The sequence below is a fragment of the Quercus lobata genome, chromosome 9 (genome assembly GCF_001633185.2).
Source record: "Quercus lobata isolate SW786 chromosome 9, ValleyOak3.0 Primary Assembly, whole genome shotgun sequence".
NCBI classification, from domain to species: domain Eukaryota; kingdom Viridiplantae; phylum Streptophyta; class Magnoliopsida; order Fagales; family Fagaceae; genus Quercus; species Quercus lobata.
This window is the reverse complement of record NC_044912.1, coordinates 13562772-13581245: the sequence shown is the minus strand read 5'-3', so window position 1 is coordinate 13581245 and position 18474 is coordinate 13562772. Positions and strand designations below refer to the sequence as shown.

General features: G+C 35.9%; 1 protein-coding gene across 1 annotated transcript; it reads right to left on the bottom strand.

The window, feature by feature from the left end:
- Positions 1–311: 311 nt before the first annotated feature.
- Positions 312–7734, bottom strand: LOC115961255 (silicon efflux transporter LSI2-like). The gene is made up of 3 exons (XM_031080261.1): positions 7510–7734; positions 6912–7101; positions 312–574 (listed from the first exon to the last, which is right to left on the bottom strand). The coding sequence occupies exons 1-3, from the start codon at positions 7732–7734 to the stop codon at positions 312–314; spliced, it is 678 nt and encodes a 225-aa protein (XP_030936121.1).
- Between the last annotated feature and the right edge of the window lie 10740 nt (positions 7735–18474).

Here is an 18474-nt window from a genome sequence, read left to right as displayed (position 1 = left end):
AAAAATAAAAAATAAAGGAGAGAGGAAAAAAAAGTAGAATTCTTTTGCAATAAAAGAAAAGGAAGAATTGAACAAAGACTGAGCTGGTCAAACTAATAGTATAAATAGGCAAGTGATGCATAGTTCACCCCATTGTTCAGTGGATGTCTATCTGAAATAATCACTCAGCAACTATTGAAAAACGTTATAATTAAATAAAGATTAAGAGAAAAACAACATTTGTCAGCTTTGAACTGCTCAAATGTTGAAACAATCTTCCTCTACAAAATTTATTACATAAAAACATTGTGTCATGTGTAAGAGCATCAACATCATCTTATAAGTGTCAAACCAATGGCAGTGACTATAAGAGTTGAGGGGACTCCAAATTTGAGATGGCTCCAAAAGGATAAAGTGCACCCAAGTTCGGGAGCTCGGCGAGCCTGCTCACACACGATTATGTTGGCAGCTGATCCCAATAATGAGAGGTTCCCAGCTACTGTGCTGACCCAAGCTAAGATTAGCCATGCCTTCTTCTCATCAGCTGCAGAAACTGCAGCTGCCGATGCTGCCACTCGTGCTCCAAGCAAGAGAACTACACAATATTAACATGAGTTATAGGAACTCTCGTGTAAATAGTTTTAAAATGGCCTTTATGATGCCGAATAATGGCTTACATTAGACAAACAATTTATCATAAATCAACAAAATGTTGGGGAAAAAAACAAAATGAAAGAAATGAACATTAACATGAACCTCAAGAATGTTCATAACAAACGGAATACAGCATCAACTTAGAGATGTTTCACCAAAATCATTAGATACTTTTTATATGAAAGAAAAACCTAATTAGTCTATTAAGGATCCATAGGTGACCCCAAAATTTTGGGACTAAGGTTTTGTTCGTTGTTCTTGTTGTTGTACATGAAAGAAAAACAATTCTTAATCAGAGACGCAAAAAGAAAGATTAAACCACAATACTAGGCTGCCAGGTCATTTATGAAAAACAATCTCACAGATTCAGTGCAAGAGCTTCCCTTGTTTCCTATATTATGTACACAAGGGCCATGGATAATTGAGAGCCTTGTAAATTCACAGTTATCATTACTATGTGGAGCCTAGTTTTTTTTTTTTATCCGGTTCTACGACTCGACCCGAATAATATTGTGTGGTTTTTAATGGGAGATTTACTGAGGCTTAGTCCATGGAGCGGAGGCTTGAGTCGATAGGCCTAAACCGAAGCGCTCATGGACAAGCCTCCTGAGGGTCTGGGGGCAACGCCCCCTGAAAATTTTTTTTTTGGCCCGTTTAGCCCATTGTGGAACTGACTTTGGTGATTAGGGTTATTATTGTGAGTCGGTTGCTGTGTTTATATAGAGTGAAAAATATTGTAGCCGCACATTGTATTGTACTTTTCCTTGATAATAGTGAAATCCTTGCAACTCCGTGGATGTAGGCAAATTGCCGAACCACGTAAATATTGTCTTGTGCGTGTGATTGTTTTCTTTGGCATGTGTTTTCTCTATTTTTTTATTTTATTTTATTTTTTTGTTTCTCACAGATTGGGAATTCGGCCTAATTCCCTACAATTGGTATCAGAGCTTAGGGTTAGGTTTGAGTGGGGGCAATGGCAGAGGAAGCAGGAAAGGTGTCTGGAATAGAAAAGTTTGATGGCACAAACTTCGAGTATTGGAGGATGCAGATTGAAGATTATCTCTATGGAAGGAAATTGCATTTGCCTCTTTTGGGGACAAAACCTAAGGCTATGAAGGTTGAGGAATGGGCGCTTCTTGACAGACAGGTTTTGGGAGTTATTAGGTTAACTTTGTCTAGGTCTGTTACACACAATGTTGTAAAGGAGAAGACCACAACAGATCTGATGAAGGCTTTTTCCGGTATGTATGAAAAGCCGTCTGCAAACAACAAAGTGCATCTGATGAGGAAATTGTTCAATTTGAAGATGGCAGAGAATGCATCAGTAGCACAACATCTGAACGAATTTCACACTATCACAAATCAATTGTCGTCTGTAGAAATTGATTATGATGATGAGATTCGTGCTCTGATCGTCTTGGCTTCTTTGCCAAACAGATGGGTGGCAATGAGGATGGCAGTAAGCAATTCTACAGGAAAGGAAAAGCTCAAGTACAATGATATACGAGATTTAATTTTGGTTGAGGAGATTCGCAGAAGAAATGCAAGCGAAAACTCAGGATCTGGTTTTGCCCTAAACCATGAGACAAGAGGCAGAGGTAATGACAGAAATTCAAACCGGGGTAGATCAAAATCCAGAAATTTTAATCGGAGCAAAAGAAAATCTAAATCAAGCCAACAAGTATAATGCTAGAACTATGGGAAAACAGGTCACTTTAGGAGGCAATGTAAAAGTCCTAAAAAGAAGAATGAAGATGATTCTGCTAATGCTGTAACAGAAGAGGTACATGATGCATTACTTATTGCTGTAGATAGTCCACTTGATGATTGGGTTTTGGATTCAGGAGCTTCGTTTCATACCACTCCACATCGAGAAATCATACAAAATTATGTTGCAGGTGATTTTGGTAAGGTGCATTTGGCTAATGGTTCAGCCTTGGATGTTGTAGGTATGGGAGACGTTCAGATATTGTTGCCCAATGGATCTGTTTGGTTACTGGAGAAGGTTCGACATATTCCTGACCTGAGGAGGAATCTAATTTCTGTTGGACAACTTGATGATAAAGGACATGCAATACTATTTATTGGTGGTACTTGGAAGGTTACAAAGGGAGTTAGGGTATTGGCTCGTGGAAAGAAGACTAGTACTCTGTATATGACCTCATGTCCAAGAGACACAATTGCAGTTGCTGATGCAAGTACTGATACAAGCTTATGGCACCACAGACTTGGTCACATGAGTGAGAAAGGGATGAAGATGCTACTGTCAAAAGGAAAACTACCAGAATTGAAGTCCATTGATTTTGACATGTGTGAAAGTTGCATCTTAGGAAAGCAAAAAAAGGTGAGCTTCTTGAAAACTGGCAGGACACCGAAGGCTAAAAAATTGGAACTAGTACACACTGATTTGTGGGGGCCTTCTCCGGTTGCATCACTCGGAGGTTCAAGGTACTACATCACTTTTATTGATGACTCAAGCAGAAAGGTATGAGTTTATTTTCTGAAAAATAAATATGATGTATTTGAAACTTTTAAGAAGTGGAGGCCATGGTTGAGACAGAAACAAGTTTGAAAGTAAAATGTTTGAGGTCAGATAATGGAGGAGAGTACATAGATGGAGGGTTCAGTGAGTATTGTGCTGCACAAGGAATTAGGATGGAGAAGACCATTCCTGGGACACCACAGCAAAATGGTATGGCTGAGCGCATGAACAGAACTCTCAATGAGCGTGCTAGGAATATGAGGTTGCATGCTGGACTACCAAATACTTTCTAGGCTAATGCTGTTAGCACTGCAGCTTACTTGATAAACTGAAGACCATCAGTTCCCATGGAGTTCAGACTTCTTGAGGAGGTTTGGAGCGGTAAAGAAGTAAAGTTTTCACACTTAAAAAGTGTTTGGTTGTGTTTCTTATGTTCATATTGATTCTGATGCTCGTAGTAAACTTGATGCAAAGTCTAAAATATGTTTTTTCATTGGCTATAGTGATGAAAAATTTGGCTATAGGTTTTGGGATGAACAAAACAGGAAAATCATTAGAAGTAGAAATGTGATATTTAATGAACATGTTATGTATAAGGACAGATCAACTGTAGTGTTAGATGTTACAGAGATAGATCAAAAGAAATCTGAGTTTGTCAACTTAGATGAATTAACTGAAAATACTGTCCAGAAAAGGGGTGAAGAAGATAAGGAAAATATAAATTCACAGGTAGATCTGAGTACACCTGTAGCTGAAGTTCGCAGATCTTCCAGGAACATTAGACCTCCACAGTGTTATTCACCTGTTTTAAATTATCTCTTGTTGACTGATGGTGGTGAGCCAGAGTGTTATGATGAAGCCTTGCAAGATGAGAATTCAAGCAAGTGGGAGTTAGCCATGAAGGATGAGATGGATTCCTTGTTGGGGAATCAGACATGGGAACTGAATGAATTGCCAGTAGGAAAGAAGGCTTTGCATAACAAGTGGGTATACAGAATAAAGAATGAGCATAATGGTAGCAAATGTTACAAGGCCAGATTAGTTGTTAAAGGGTTCCAGCAAAAGGGAGGCATTGACTATATAGAGATATTTTCTCCAGTTGTGAAGATGTCAACAATTAGACTGGTACTGGGAATAGTGACTATAGAAAATTTACATCTTGAGTAGTTAGATGTGAAGACGACATTCCTTCATGGTGACTTGGAGGAAGACCTTTACACGATTCAGCCAGAAGGGTTCATTGTTCAGGGACAAGAGAATCTAGTCTGCAAACTGAGAAAGAGCTTGTATGGCCTAAAACAAGCTCCTAGATAGTGGTACAAGAAATTTGACAGTTTTATACATAGAATTGGGTTCAACAGATGTGAAGTTGATCACTGTTGCTATGTTAAGTCTTTTGACAATTCTTACATCATATTACTGTTGTATGTGGATGCTATGCTTATTGCAGGGTCTAGCATTGAGGAGATTAATAATTTAAAGAAGCAATTGTCCAAATAGTTTGCAATGAAGGATTTGGGAGCTGCAAAACAAATTCTTGGTATGAGAATCATTAGAGACAAGGCTAATGGTACATTGAAACTTTCACAGTCAGAGTATGTGAAGAAAGTTCTCAGCAGGTTCAACATAAATGAAGCTAAACCAGTGAGCACACCCTTGGGTAGTCATTTCAAACTAAGCAAAGAACAGTCACCGAAGACAGAAGAAGAAATGGACCATATGAGCAAGGTGCCCTATGCCTCAGCCATTGGTAGCTTGATGTATGCTATGGTGTGTACAAGGCCAGACATTGCACATGCAGTGGGAGTTGTGAGTAGATTCATGAGTAGGCCTGGAAAGCAGCATTGGGAGGCAGTCAAGTGGATTCTGAGATATCTGAAGGATTCATCAGATACATGTTTTTGCTTCACAGGTGCAAGTTTGAAACTGCAGGGTTATGTAGATGCTGATTTTGTTGGTGATATTGATAGTAGAAAGAGTACAACTGAGTTTGTTTTTACTCTGGGTGGTACAACTATATCATGGACTTCAAATCTACAGAAGATTGTTATTTTGTCTACTACAGAAGCTGAGTATGTTGCAGCAACTGAAGCTGGAAAGGAGATGATTTGGCTACATGGTTTCTTAGATGAATTGGGTAAGAAGCAGGAGATAGGTATTCTACACAGTGACAGTCAGAGTGCAATTTTTCTTGTTAAAAATTTGGCTTTTCATTCAAAGTCGAAGCATATACAGACAAAATACCACTTTATCCGTTACCTTGTTAAAGATAAGTTGGTAATACTTGAGAAGATTTGTGGATCTAAGAACCCGGCAGACATGTTGACTAAGGGTGCCACTATTAAGAAGCTGAAGCTGTGTGCAGCTTCAGTTGGCCTTCTAGCTAGAGAACAGGAGAATGAGTTGCAGGGATGAGGGGATTGTGTTTTTGGAAGATTGCGGTTGATGTTGGTGATTGAACTAGTCTCCAAGTGGGAGATTTATTGGGCTTTGTGGTGCCTAGTTTTGTTTGATCCGGTTCTATGACTCGACCTGACCCGACCCAAATAATATTGCGTGGTTTTTAATGAGAGATTTACTGAGGCTTAGTCCATGAAGCGGAGGCTTGGGCCGATAGGCCCAAGTCGGAGCGCTCATGGACAAGCCTCCTGGGGGTCCAGGGGCAACGCCCCCAAAAAAATTTTTTTTGGCCCGTTTAGCCCATTGTGGAACCGACTTTGGTGATTAGGGTTATTATTGTGAGTCGGTTGCCGTGTTTATATAGAGTGAAAAATATTGTAGCCGCACATTGTAATGTACTTTTTCCTGATAATAGTGAAATCCCTGCAACTCCGTGGACGTAGGTAAATTGTCGAACCACGCAAATATTGTCTTGTGCGTGTGATTGTTTTCTTTGGCGTGTGTTTTCTCTTTTTTTTTTTTTTTTTTTTTTTTTTGTTTCTCACAGGTTGGGATTTCGGTTAAATTCCCTACAATTACTAGTATAAAAATCCCTTTGTTACTGAAAGGAAATTTTCCTTCTAGCACAAACTGCAAAATGTTTGTTGTTTAATTGAATGCTATGGCAGAATTCTGAGGGGGTAAGCATATCCAAAAATTGTTTATGGTTTTACAAAATGTCAATTGAAAACAACAACTTGGTGAGAAATGCTGTTGTCGTTGCAATTATCTCGAGATCTGAGAAATGACCCAAAAGGGTGCCAGTTTGTGTACAAAGGGAAGTGAAAGACACTTCTTAGACTGAAAGACCTGTTCAGTAAAATGGTGGTGTACTATCAGCTTGAGTAAGATTTGAACATGCATGAGAAAGGTTAATGTCAGTTGTCTCAAGTATTTTTTTTGAGAAGTGGAATTGGGAAGAATCTTGAGAAAGGTTAATGTCAGTTTGTCTCAACTAGAGAAAGGATCTTGAGAAGAAGTGAAAACTAGAAATATGCAATTAAAAAATAAAAACTGGGAATACTATGATATCCTGAAGAGATAATCTGTATGCAAAGTCCAAATTATACACTAACATATTCCCCAGAAATCTAAAGATAGCGCAACAAACTTATATGCATCCCAATGTTGAATTAGTCTCTGTACAGCTTGAAATTCTAACAAGAAAGCTTGGCAAACTCGATTTATTCAATAAGGAAAAAAGTTGTTTAAAACGGACTTACAAACAAGTGTTAGTCCAAAAAGTTAATTTCATCTGACATATCCAAAAAAAAAAAAAAAATTATGAAACAGATAATAGAAGAAAAAAAATATATATATATATATATATATATATGGAAGAAATCCATCAACATACCAGTTGGTACATTTGAAGCCAAATTTGACATGACAAGTATGACAATGGCGAGAATTGCTATCCCACTAACATGATCGATTTTTGAATAGGGCTCCATAAAGTCCCATAGAGTACTTGGGATTCCAGTTTTGTTAAAGCCTTCAACTGTGATAAACATTCCACAAAAGAAAACTAACAGAGAATAGGAGACCTGGCAAAGAAGAGAAATAAACTTGACATATAGTAAACTCTCCAACAAGCAATCAATGGTCATAATCACCAAGAAGTTATGATTTACAATTTTTTGATAGGGAAAAAATAATTTAATGGTAGAAAGCAACGTGCTTGTAGATTATAACTTTTCAAGGCTTGTCCTAGCATCCCTGAAATCAAGACCCAAAAGAGCAAACGCAGTAGTAATTGCAATCCATGACATATTTAGACCCAGAAGCAAAGCAATCAACATTCCTGTAGTAACAAGGTAAACACATGATTTCCACAATATTTTTTTCCATCTCGTGGTCAAATCATCTTTTCCTTCTGAAGACAGTACAGAAAGTACATCCCTTAGTCTATCCAATGATGCAACTCTCTTTGAAGGGATTGTTTCCTCCTTTACCTGAGAAGATACATCATTTGCTGCCTCTTTTGATGCATTAGAATTTCTTGCAGACTCCAATGTACCACTAGGAACCCCATGGATTTCATTCTCGCTCGGAATTGATCGGCTCCTAAGGTTCTCAACATGTCCTATGGGAACACTCATGCCAGGAGAGCTTTGCACAACCATAACTTCCAATCTAGAGTTCCATTCCTGAGAATTCAAGGGTGTAAAATGTGTCATTGTGGCTGGTGAAAAACGATGAGAATTTAGTTCCTCCTCTGCAAGAAGTTCTATAGCTACATCTTCCTCATCCTTTTCAATAGATAACAACTTCCAGTACATACATAGAAGAAGTAGGTCATTGACAATTACACCCATGATCCTTTTCAATATATATATAAATATTTTTCCTATTAGGATACAATAGAATTTAAAACCTATGACACACATTTCTTAATTATTACTAAATTTATTATCAAATTAAGATGCTAATAAGTTTTTTTAGGTATAAATGTGTTAGGTAATTTATACTCCGGTTGTGCCAATTAACGAAATCATTAAACCTAGATTATTTAATCTAATTATCAATATGGCTATTGTCACGCCCTAAACCCAATACCCGGATTTATGACCATGACTGGCATGCTAATATCAAGTTTAAACCTAATATTAACAAAAACCAACTTAACTTTTACAAAACTTTTCCAAAAGCTTCTCTTTTTCTTTTCATACTTGTTTATTTACTTCTTGATATAATTTTTTTACTTAATAGTCAGAGCATCTACACCGTACTCAAAATATAACATAATCCACCAGTCATTTAATTTATATACTTTTATATAATACATCTCTTAATACTTTAAGGTACACAGCTTTCATTTGATCCTAAAATACACAATGCTACAAATCTAAACATCATATTGCTAAATTTAGGATCTATACATATAAAACTAAAACTAGCTCCTTCCAAAACTCGACTAAGGCTCCCTCTGCTCCAAAATAAAACCTGTTAACTGAAAGAGTGGAAGGGGTGAGCTACACAGCTCAGTAAAGGTAAGATATATGAAAATTTAATAAGAATGCATGTAAATCAGATCATTTCTTTCTATGAATATTAGGAGAACATCTTTTCATGCATAGTATTTTATACTATTCATAAAAATAACCTATACGCTCTTCATAGAAAATAATTGTTCTCATTTTTCTTATCAGATTAATATTACCAAAACCTTTTGGATTAAACTTTTTTCATTTCCTACAAAGTCACCATATGTATATTCTCATTACAAAATAATCATTTTAACTTAAATAAGATAATCGGCAACTTTGTATTAAACTAGAAACATCTTGACCCAATAAGAAAACCTTTCTTTATAAACCTTTTCCTGAAAAATATTATAACTTTCATAGTCATAAAACTTAACATTTCATAAAGAACAGGTAGCTGATAACTTTTAAACATAACTTGTACTTTCATCAGAAACTTTATCTTTATAGCATAACAGAACTTCAGAAACTTTTATCTTTGATGAACAGCTTTTCTTTTCATTAGAAACTTCTTCTTGCCATGAGAGCTTTTACTTTTCACAATGCATTTTAACAAAATAATTCTCTCATGATTAATAACATAACATAGCTATTCATAACATATTGGTTAGTCCATATCTGATAAGTCTGTACAGAGAAGGCCTCATCACATTTGGGTGACCTCGTGTGCATGATATTGTCCTCTTTGAGAGGCCTGATGGCATATCTCCTCAAGGTTTTATTCCTCCCCGCCATCGGTAGACATTGGGGAGAAGGCCTTGTTCAGATTAGAGTTACAAGCAACCCCATTTCCTCTACTTTAAATGGCCTAGAGTTACGGGCAGCCCCATTTCCTCTACTTTAAATGGCCAAACAGATAACATTTTTCCATGGAAAGCCAGTAATTAACCCCTACTAGCCGAGTTTAGATCACTAGAGGACATAACCTGAAAACATTTCATACTTTACATAATACTGAAATTTCTTATTTTGCATAACATTTCATAATAATAGCACACATCATGTTCGTGGAATCAGTAATAGCATCAATATGCTTAAATCATATACATAAGTTTTCGAAAGCTCATGAATATATCTTTGTCAGAATAATGATTATATGTCATATCTCTAATAAAAAACCTTTTAATGTATAATATACTTCAAAATAACCTCATGACTTACCAAATACCCATATAACTTATCTCTTACCTGAAAGCAGAGGAACCGAGAGCCTACAGTTGAAGGAGCTTAGACTTGGATATTGGTAACACCTAAACCAAATATCAAAGTTTATTACCATCCATTATTCTTTAACATAAAATTACACATTCATCTCAAAGCCTATCTCTTAGAATCAAGGAAATCCTAATCCCACCTCAATGAGGTTCCCATAAACAAAAATACATTCATTAAACAACAGGTACAAAATCCTAGAGAAACCAACATTCTTATATTAATCCCATATCTCTAGAAGAGCCAACCTTATTTCAAAAGGTGCTTTGAGATTAGGGCAATAATGCATGCATGAATATAAAATCCTTTAAGCACGGTCATGTAACTATATACATTCATATGGTAACATACAACACGTCGAAAAAAACAGCTTCATAAATACAACCGTCGCATGGTTTAGAACCCCTCCTTTGAGTACTAAACCTCAAAAAAAGTTACACAAAATTAATATATGATCAAGACATACCAAAAAATAAGCATATTAAATTATAGCTCAAAACATTCACCCTAACTTTGGAATTAAATCCTCAAAGTCAGGTGTAGCATATGTTGTTCACTACTCATTTCAGTAGTGTATGCTCCATTTGTAAAATATAAATGGGCTTTCCACACATATCCAATTGTCATGAAATTTTACAGAACCACTCCACTTATGTCCAGTATATACCATAAAAACTTCAGAGTCAAAACATAAACCCATGATTTACTAAAAATCACGCAAGACAGAATACTCAAATCTGTCCTGACAGAATTTCATGCAACTTATAAATTAAACCATTATTTTTATATTAATCCAAATGCTGTGAGACCAATTCACTAACAACCGCAAGTGTCTTAGGTTTCATAGGAATTATCCCTAGCATCCAAATTCACTATATACAATTTAATACATAATTTACCATGCATGAACACAGAATCTGTCACAGTGACAGCTTTGCAACGTTTTATTGTAAATTCACAAACAATTATCAAACGATGGTATTTTCATATGGGGATTTTTATACGCTCATTAGACATGTTATAAAACACTTACATACAGTCACTTAACCATTTAGAGCAAAATACACACAACCAAAAATCCCAGCAGCAGCATCAAAATACTCATCCTAACTTTTTCTTACTTCCTTAATCCTATAAAATCATTAATTATTAAAAACCCTAACCTACCTTCAACAAATCACCAACACAACTTCAAAGCTTCTTAAAACAGCATATATATATATATATATATATAGACTTACAAATACCATTACTAAAATTATTTAAAGGAAAACATGGATTCTAAAAGGAGAGTAGCTAGAACCCTTACCAAGTTTATGGTTCTTAAGGGGAAAAATAGACATAGAACCACTCCTAAAAGAATGGTAGAGAGCTTGAGAGAGTTTTCTGGTTCCTTTGAGAGAATATGAAGAAATGAGTTTTCTTTTGGTGTGTGAACCCGTGGACTTGAGGGAAGACTCAAGAGAGCTTCCTAGCACTTTCCTTGAGAGAAAAAGAGAGCAAAGTGAGCTGAAATTTCAGATTTGTGTGTTTACCCGTAGAAACTAGAGAGGAAGATGGCCTCTTGGATATTCTATTTTTTTGAGAAAGTCAAGGAAGAGGTGAGGTGGAGCTTGGTGATTGCATGTCCAAGTCTTGGTCTTTGGGTTTGTTCACATGCATGAAACTTTGGCATTATGTGTTGAATTTCAATTGGTTGCATGTGGGTGGAATTTCCACTATACTATCTCATGCATCATGCTTAATTAAAATACCAACTATGTATGTAATAACTTAACACACTTAATATAGTTTTGTACATGCTAAGTATATATTTATAATACAAATAGTCATTTCAATTATTTATAATCTTTACAATTCTTATTCAATGACATTATAAAATAATATGTTTATTAAATACTCTTATATTAATTTTGGTAAGTAAGTGGCTTAAAATATTAATAATACTTAACCACTTAAACTCATAGTTTAATTATAAAAATTGAGTCGGGGTGTTACAGCTATGGTTAATGCAGTCAAACACAAACTTGCATAATTAAATAAAAGCGTAAATAAAATTACATGCAATATGGTATCGCTGGAAAAACCAATTGGAAAAATTCCGAATTAAAACTCTCATGAGGGCTTAACCACTGACACAAAGGAAAACATATCCACTATATAGAATTGGAGTTTACAAATAGAAGAATTCTATTTTAATTTGCTACTTCATGTAGAACTTACTGACAGTAGCTCCAAATCCATGAACTCCTTTATAAGGTTGTGTTTGAGTTATTATTATTTTTAAACCTTCTACATAGCCAATTGACAAGATGATGACTATATATCTTCCATCATAACCATCTAAAAAAATGTCTTGTCAACTAAAATGTTCTAGAGAGAGAGAGAGAGCCCCAAACACGAGTTTTTTCACAACATTCAAAATCTCAAACTAAAAAATTGGTTTGAAGTTCTTCACAGCTAAAAATTTCTATATCAAGATAAACAAATAAAGTATATGTGTCTTTTACATAACATCTAAAAGAAAAATCTAACACTCGAGATTATAACTAATGGGGGACTAAGCAGAAGTCGTGTCTAGTCCTTATCGTCATCATTTGAAGGACTTTTTAAATACTTCCTCTACACTTCCATGTATTAGCTTTTTAATTATTTTGAATATTTCAAGCCAAGTGAGTCTAGACACCTTTGAAACCACTACATGTATCTCTTTACTAGAAGGTTGTGATTGCTCTTGATTTTTCTTTGTTGTGAAGTAATTTTTTAGAGAATAACTAATATTTGCAATAACTTCAATTAGTAGATCTTTGCAAAACTTGTTAATACCAAATGTTGACGTAGTTGTTATGCAATAGGAGAATTCATCTCATTTTTGTCTCTGTTTATTTTTTAAAACACAAACAATAAAAATCTATAGCTAATTAAAAAAACTCATGAACATAATATCACTCTAAAAACTCAAAAACTAATCAGTTTAACCCAATAATAACATGGTAACTAAGAAGCAATCCTGATTAGCACATATTAATTTGTACATAAAAATATCTGGCTTTATCAACTAAAACAACGTAATATTGGTAAATGCATGGCAATGTGATTCGTAAATCTACAATGTGTTGCCAATAGAGTGGTCCCTGCACCATCCCAATGTTCCATGCAATTTTAAATGCCAAGGACTGGCTAATCACATTTTACTTATCAAAAGAGTAAGATTTCTAAATCCAATGTGAGATAGGGGCAAAAAACAAAAACAGTTAATCAATCATTGGACTTTACGACCAAGATAACAAACAGTCTGAAAATTGTTTCTAGAATGACTTTTAGATATATAGAGAAGAACCCCAATTGAGCTTTGCAATGAAAAATGAGAATTGACCACAAAAACCACAAAGATGTATCATTAAAAGATATGCCCAAAATGGTTCCAGAGACTATCTCTTGCTAAAAAGAAAGCAAAATTCTAATTTCTATAGAACTTTGAATTATAGAATATCCACTATTAGAACATAATTTACACTATTAGAAAATCCAAAAAAACACTAATGCTAGAGACACTAATTAAACTTAAATAGATGAAAAAGTGCAAAGTGAAAATCAAATATTTTTATTAAAGTTCAGGAGTTGGATTACAATAAGAGAAGGATGAGACGTTAACTACACTTAAGCCTGATTACAAAATTGGCTAAAAAGCTCAACCTATAACTAAGTTAGGTTGTTGCCTCTTTTTGTTTCTCTTTCTCTTTCTCTTTTTCTTTCTCCTTCTCCTTCTTCTTCCTCTTTAGTTGCTTAACTTCAATTACCTCCTCAGATTCCACATCCACAATAGCTATTGGAGTTGGTTGATCGTGCCCTTGCTTTGTAGAAGGTGTGGCAGCTAAAGTGGAGGTAGGTTGATCCGAGGTAGAGGCAGGGTCGGGATTAACTGGGGATTGAGGAAGACTGGGAGCAAAATGTAAGGTTGGGGGATAGTATACCTTATTAGGGGCTCGAAACTCTGATTCAACACTAACCCCAGTTGCGTTTAGGGTTTCACCCCAGACCTCCAGGAAAAAGGCCTAAGCAACATCCCTAAGCTTAGCTGTAAGACTTTATGCAGTCTTAGTCATGTCTGCATCATAGGCATCCTACTCAACCTTAGCCCTTTCAGCATCCTTAGCCTCTAGCTACTTCTGTTGTTGTTTGGCCTTCACCATGGCCAAGGCCAGCTGACTTTCGGCCTTCTTTTGAGAAGCCTTTGCCTCCTCTACCTGTTTCTCAAACCAAGGCAAGGCAAACTCAGTATTTTTTCTTGATTTTTCTACCTCAGCTAGGTGGAAGAAAGTGTCCTCCAGCCTCTTCTCAGTCTTGGCATGGGCCTTCTCAGTGGCCTCGAGTTTGCCCCCAGCCTCACGAGCTTGGCCCAGGGCGTGGTTCACCCATTCCTCAGCCACAAAGGCTGCTTGCACAAACTAGAAAATTGCTATAGGTTAGTATCCTTGCATGTGTTATATTAACTTATGAAAAGAAGAGAGTGAGTATATACCTTGGCAATGTCTCTCTTTAATGAAAGGAAGACTTCATGTTTCCAAAAAGTTCGAAGCTCCTGCATGTTTTCAGGTAGAGGGAGAGCCTTTTCCATACATTTTGCCAAAATGCCTGATCTTCCTTTCTAGGGATCCTTGAGATTGGCATCATCCATGACAGGGCTTCGTAAGCTTAGCACAAATGAAGGCCTCCAGGTCGAGACTTTCGACTATTGTTCTCTCTTTAAGCCTTTGGACGTCCCAGAAGGGACGTTCTTTTTCTGCAAAGCCCTAGATTTTAGGGGCTCCTTGGATGAAGGCTACTTTGAGGGATGTATGACTTCTCCCTCTTCAACATCCTTAGATCCCTTGCCCCTTTGGCCCCTTTTTCTTTTCTTGTCTATGGCGTCAGCAGAGAATGCACGCGTGAGGGCGGGAGTGGGTGGTTGAGGCACTATGGAAACTACTGGGGAGGCACCCCTAGCGTGGGCTATGAGCAATGCCAGTAAGTCTGGGGTCTTTTCTTCGAAACACCAACCCTTCAGGTATGTTAGCTTCCTCTTGGCTAGTGCTGACTTGGGCAGGAGGTAAATGACGTTAGGAGGGACCGAGGAATTCTTTGGGGTCCTCTTGATGGTAGAAGACCTCAAAATCCTTGTCTATCACCTCTTGGGTGGGTTCGGGAGTGCACTCTGTATCCTCGTCATCTGAGGGTATGGCGTCTTGCGTTCTAGGTGGAGGAGGATCTGTTAGTAGAAAATTGGGGACTACTACGTCAATTAAGGCTAACCGCTTTTCTTTAGCTTTAATTACATTCTTCGGGCTTTAGAAGCATTTAAAGATGGGTTCAAACCCGAGGATTATATGCACTGCCAAGAGTTGGCAGTCTTTATGTAGAAAAATTTCTGACCTAAGGATCCGATTTAGGTCGAGAAAATTCACGAGGTTCTTGTTCGAGGCGATGAGGTATTCATCTACCAAAAAAGAAGTAACATAAGTCACAGGTTAGAGAAAAAACCTTGTAAAAATTTTTCTTTATGTAAATATAAAAATCCTACATGCATCTAAGATTTGTGGGAACCCTACCTGGTTCCCCTTCTTGGGTGGGATAGTGCAACTCATGATGCCAGTCACCCGAGACGATAAGGAAGTTCTCGTCCATCCCCTTGTTTGACTCATGCATACAAGATATTAACCTAACGACTAGGACTCTACATTTGATGTAGTATTTGGTTTCCTTTCCTTTTTGGCAGTTGTATACCCAATTCACATCATGCCATGTGAGGTTAGTCCCCATTTTTTGGTTTATCATATCTACGCTGCTGAGGACCCTAAAAATGTAAGGGGAGCATTGTGTGGGGGTCAGCCTGTAGTTCATCAAGAAGTCATTAGTGACCCTTACCATAGGAATTTCTATCCCGCCTTCTATGAAGGTGATCATTGGAATCACTATTGAGCCAGCAGGTCTGTTCATAACCATCCATTCGCCCAGTTCACAGTATTGAAGTTCAACATCGTTAGGGATCCTATATCGAGCCCTAAAGGCAGCCATGCCTTCAAGGGTATCTACTAGCTTAGCAAATCTACCCATGGAGATTTATGGTGTAGGAAATAAAAAATCTACGTGCAAAAGAATATGAATCCAAACACACCTACAAGCAATAGAAAAGTCTCTCCTCAAGCTGCTGCTTCAACAAAAATTTGCCAAATGAGTAAATGAGGCCAAATCAGCCTCAACCTCTCCTTATATAGGGGTGAAAAATGAGTGGTAAAATTCCTACTCATAAATGCAGGTAAATAAGGACCGTAGGATCATCATCACATTGTAGAACATGGGGGAACAAGCAGCTGCTTGACACAATAAATATGGGATCGTGAATACCGAAGCGTCAGGAACGTGCTGATAACAAGTGAAAAGACGTTACCACGTGGGAATGCGTTTGGCACGTATCAAGTGGGATATATGACTAAAACCTTTCTTTTTACCTCAAAGTTAATAGTAAGGTTTTAAGGGGCTATTATGGGTGCTCGAGGACCAAGGAAGGAATCGTTAAGCTGTTATCATTATTATTAAGGCATCATAAAACCAACAAGGGAATCCACCCGAGGAGGAGAAGAGACAAAAGACTTTTGGGAGTTCTAGTTGGGAAGGACAGGTTGTGGAGAGAGAATCATAGAGGGTAAGGGAAGTCTCTAGTGAGAAGTAGCTTACTGCCTCTGCATTAAATGACTAGCAACAACTTTATCAGCTGCATTGATGAGGAAGTGACCTGAATAGTGGAGATCATAGCAAGCAACTCCTTCTACCACCTTCATCAAAAGTTTAAGGGGACAGGTGTCATGATGAGAATATGGGTAGGTGGAGATGAAGGGCCAAGATATGAAGTGCTGAGAAGTATATTAGGGGAAGAAAAATTCCAGATGAAGGGGGTCTGGAGAAAAGAAAAGAAAAAGAACAGAATCTAGAACAAGAACATAGAGAGAAGAGATTTTCCTTCTCAGGCAAGCTTGTAATAAGCCTTATATATACTCAAACTTTGATTTATAGTCATTCTTACCCTATCCTTGTCCTCGGGCTATGCCCCTCATTTTGTTTAACCCACTCTCTTACAAATATCTATAGATTTTTTGTTTAACCCACTCTCTTACAAATATCTATTGATTTGGGCCTAGTTGAGTTGCATAAACCTCACTACTCTAAGTAGGCTTGGGCTGTTTAATTTTTGTGTCCTTACAATAATAATAATAATAATAATATCACATTAAGACTTACTTTATGTATAAATTATACATTTGTTTTATTTTGTGAAGATAAAAATTATTGATATATTTAACTTGGCTCCTTAAAAATTCTATGATTTTACCATGTTACATCATTTTCGTATCAAGACTGGGTTTTGATAGCAATGCGTTTGCATTGCTTTGCGCGTCTGCAATTTTTTTGTGGGTCCCATGTTCACAGGACCCGCAAACCCACAAGTATAGAATTTAGCAAATATAATTTTAAAATTGAGTCCCACGGTACTATTCACACATTTAAAAATTATTTTGCTACAGTGTTTTCAATTTTCAGCAATAAGCGGTATCCAAATAGACCCCAAGTATCCGAATCTCATTGTTTGCAATATTGAGCTTCATTTGCTCTTTGAATCAAGAAAATGATGAATTAGGAATATTATAACTTATCAGTCGGACTATTCCTCATCACCAATCGATATTTTCCAAAGTTACTCTAGTATAGAATCTAGCTTTATGATATATTCTACTACTATCTATTGTTATTTTCCTTATGAATTTCTTCTTTTGTGTTTATAAATTGGATTCTATTGGAGCACAAATAAATTTCAAGTTTTAACCTTTGGGAAACTTCAGTTCTATCTGATTATATAAATTAGCTAAATTCTTGCACAATGTGGTGTAATTTATTATCAGTTTTCTCCAATATTTCAATAATTTTCGCCAAGAATTTTGTAGTTTAATTGATTGATACCTTATTGTGTTTCCAGCATAGAAATCGAGGGTTCAAATCCTCACCCCTAACTATTGATATAAAAAAAAATAAAAAAATAAAAAAAATCAATAATTTTCCTTGTAAAAAAGTGTGTGTGTTTTTACGAATTGAAAATTACATGATATAGCAGTTAATATAGATAGACATGTTTCATGCTTACTAAAAATGAAAATATCCTTAATATATATATATATATATAAATATATATATATATATTTTTACATTTTTTTGTTGTGTTACTGTTTTTTTTTTTTTTTTGTTGGACACTATTTCAATTGTTTCAAAAACAACTAAATTTGATCAAGAATACTATATTTCAAATTAATTTTTTCTCACAAAAAAAAATCAATTGTTTCGCATACAAATCTTAGAAAAATGATATTAAAATTTCATTATGCTTAAAATAATTAATATAATAAAATAAAAATATTTATTTTATTAGTAATTTTTCTAATTACATAAGGGAGTTAGAACATTTAAATGGTTAAGATTAATTTTAGTAAATTCAAAAATATTTAATTTTTATGGTTTTTGGGTCAATTGTTATTAAAGCAACAAAATATGAGGAAGAATGTCATATTCTAAATTTATTATTATAATTGCAACTAAAAATGATTTATTTTATGTCAGTTCACACCCTATCCATTTTTTTGTTCATAAAAAAAATATAAAAGAATTGTGCCACGTGACACAACTTCATGTTGAAAA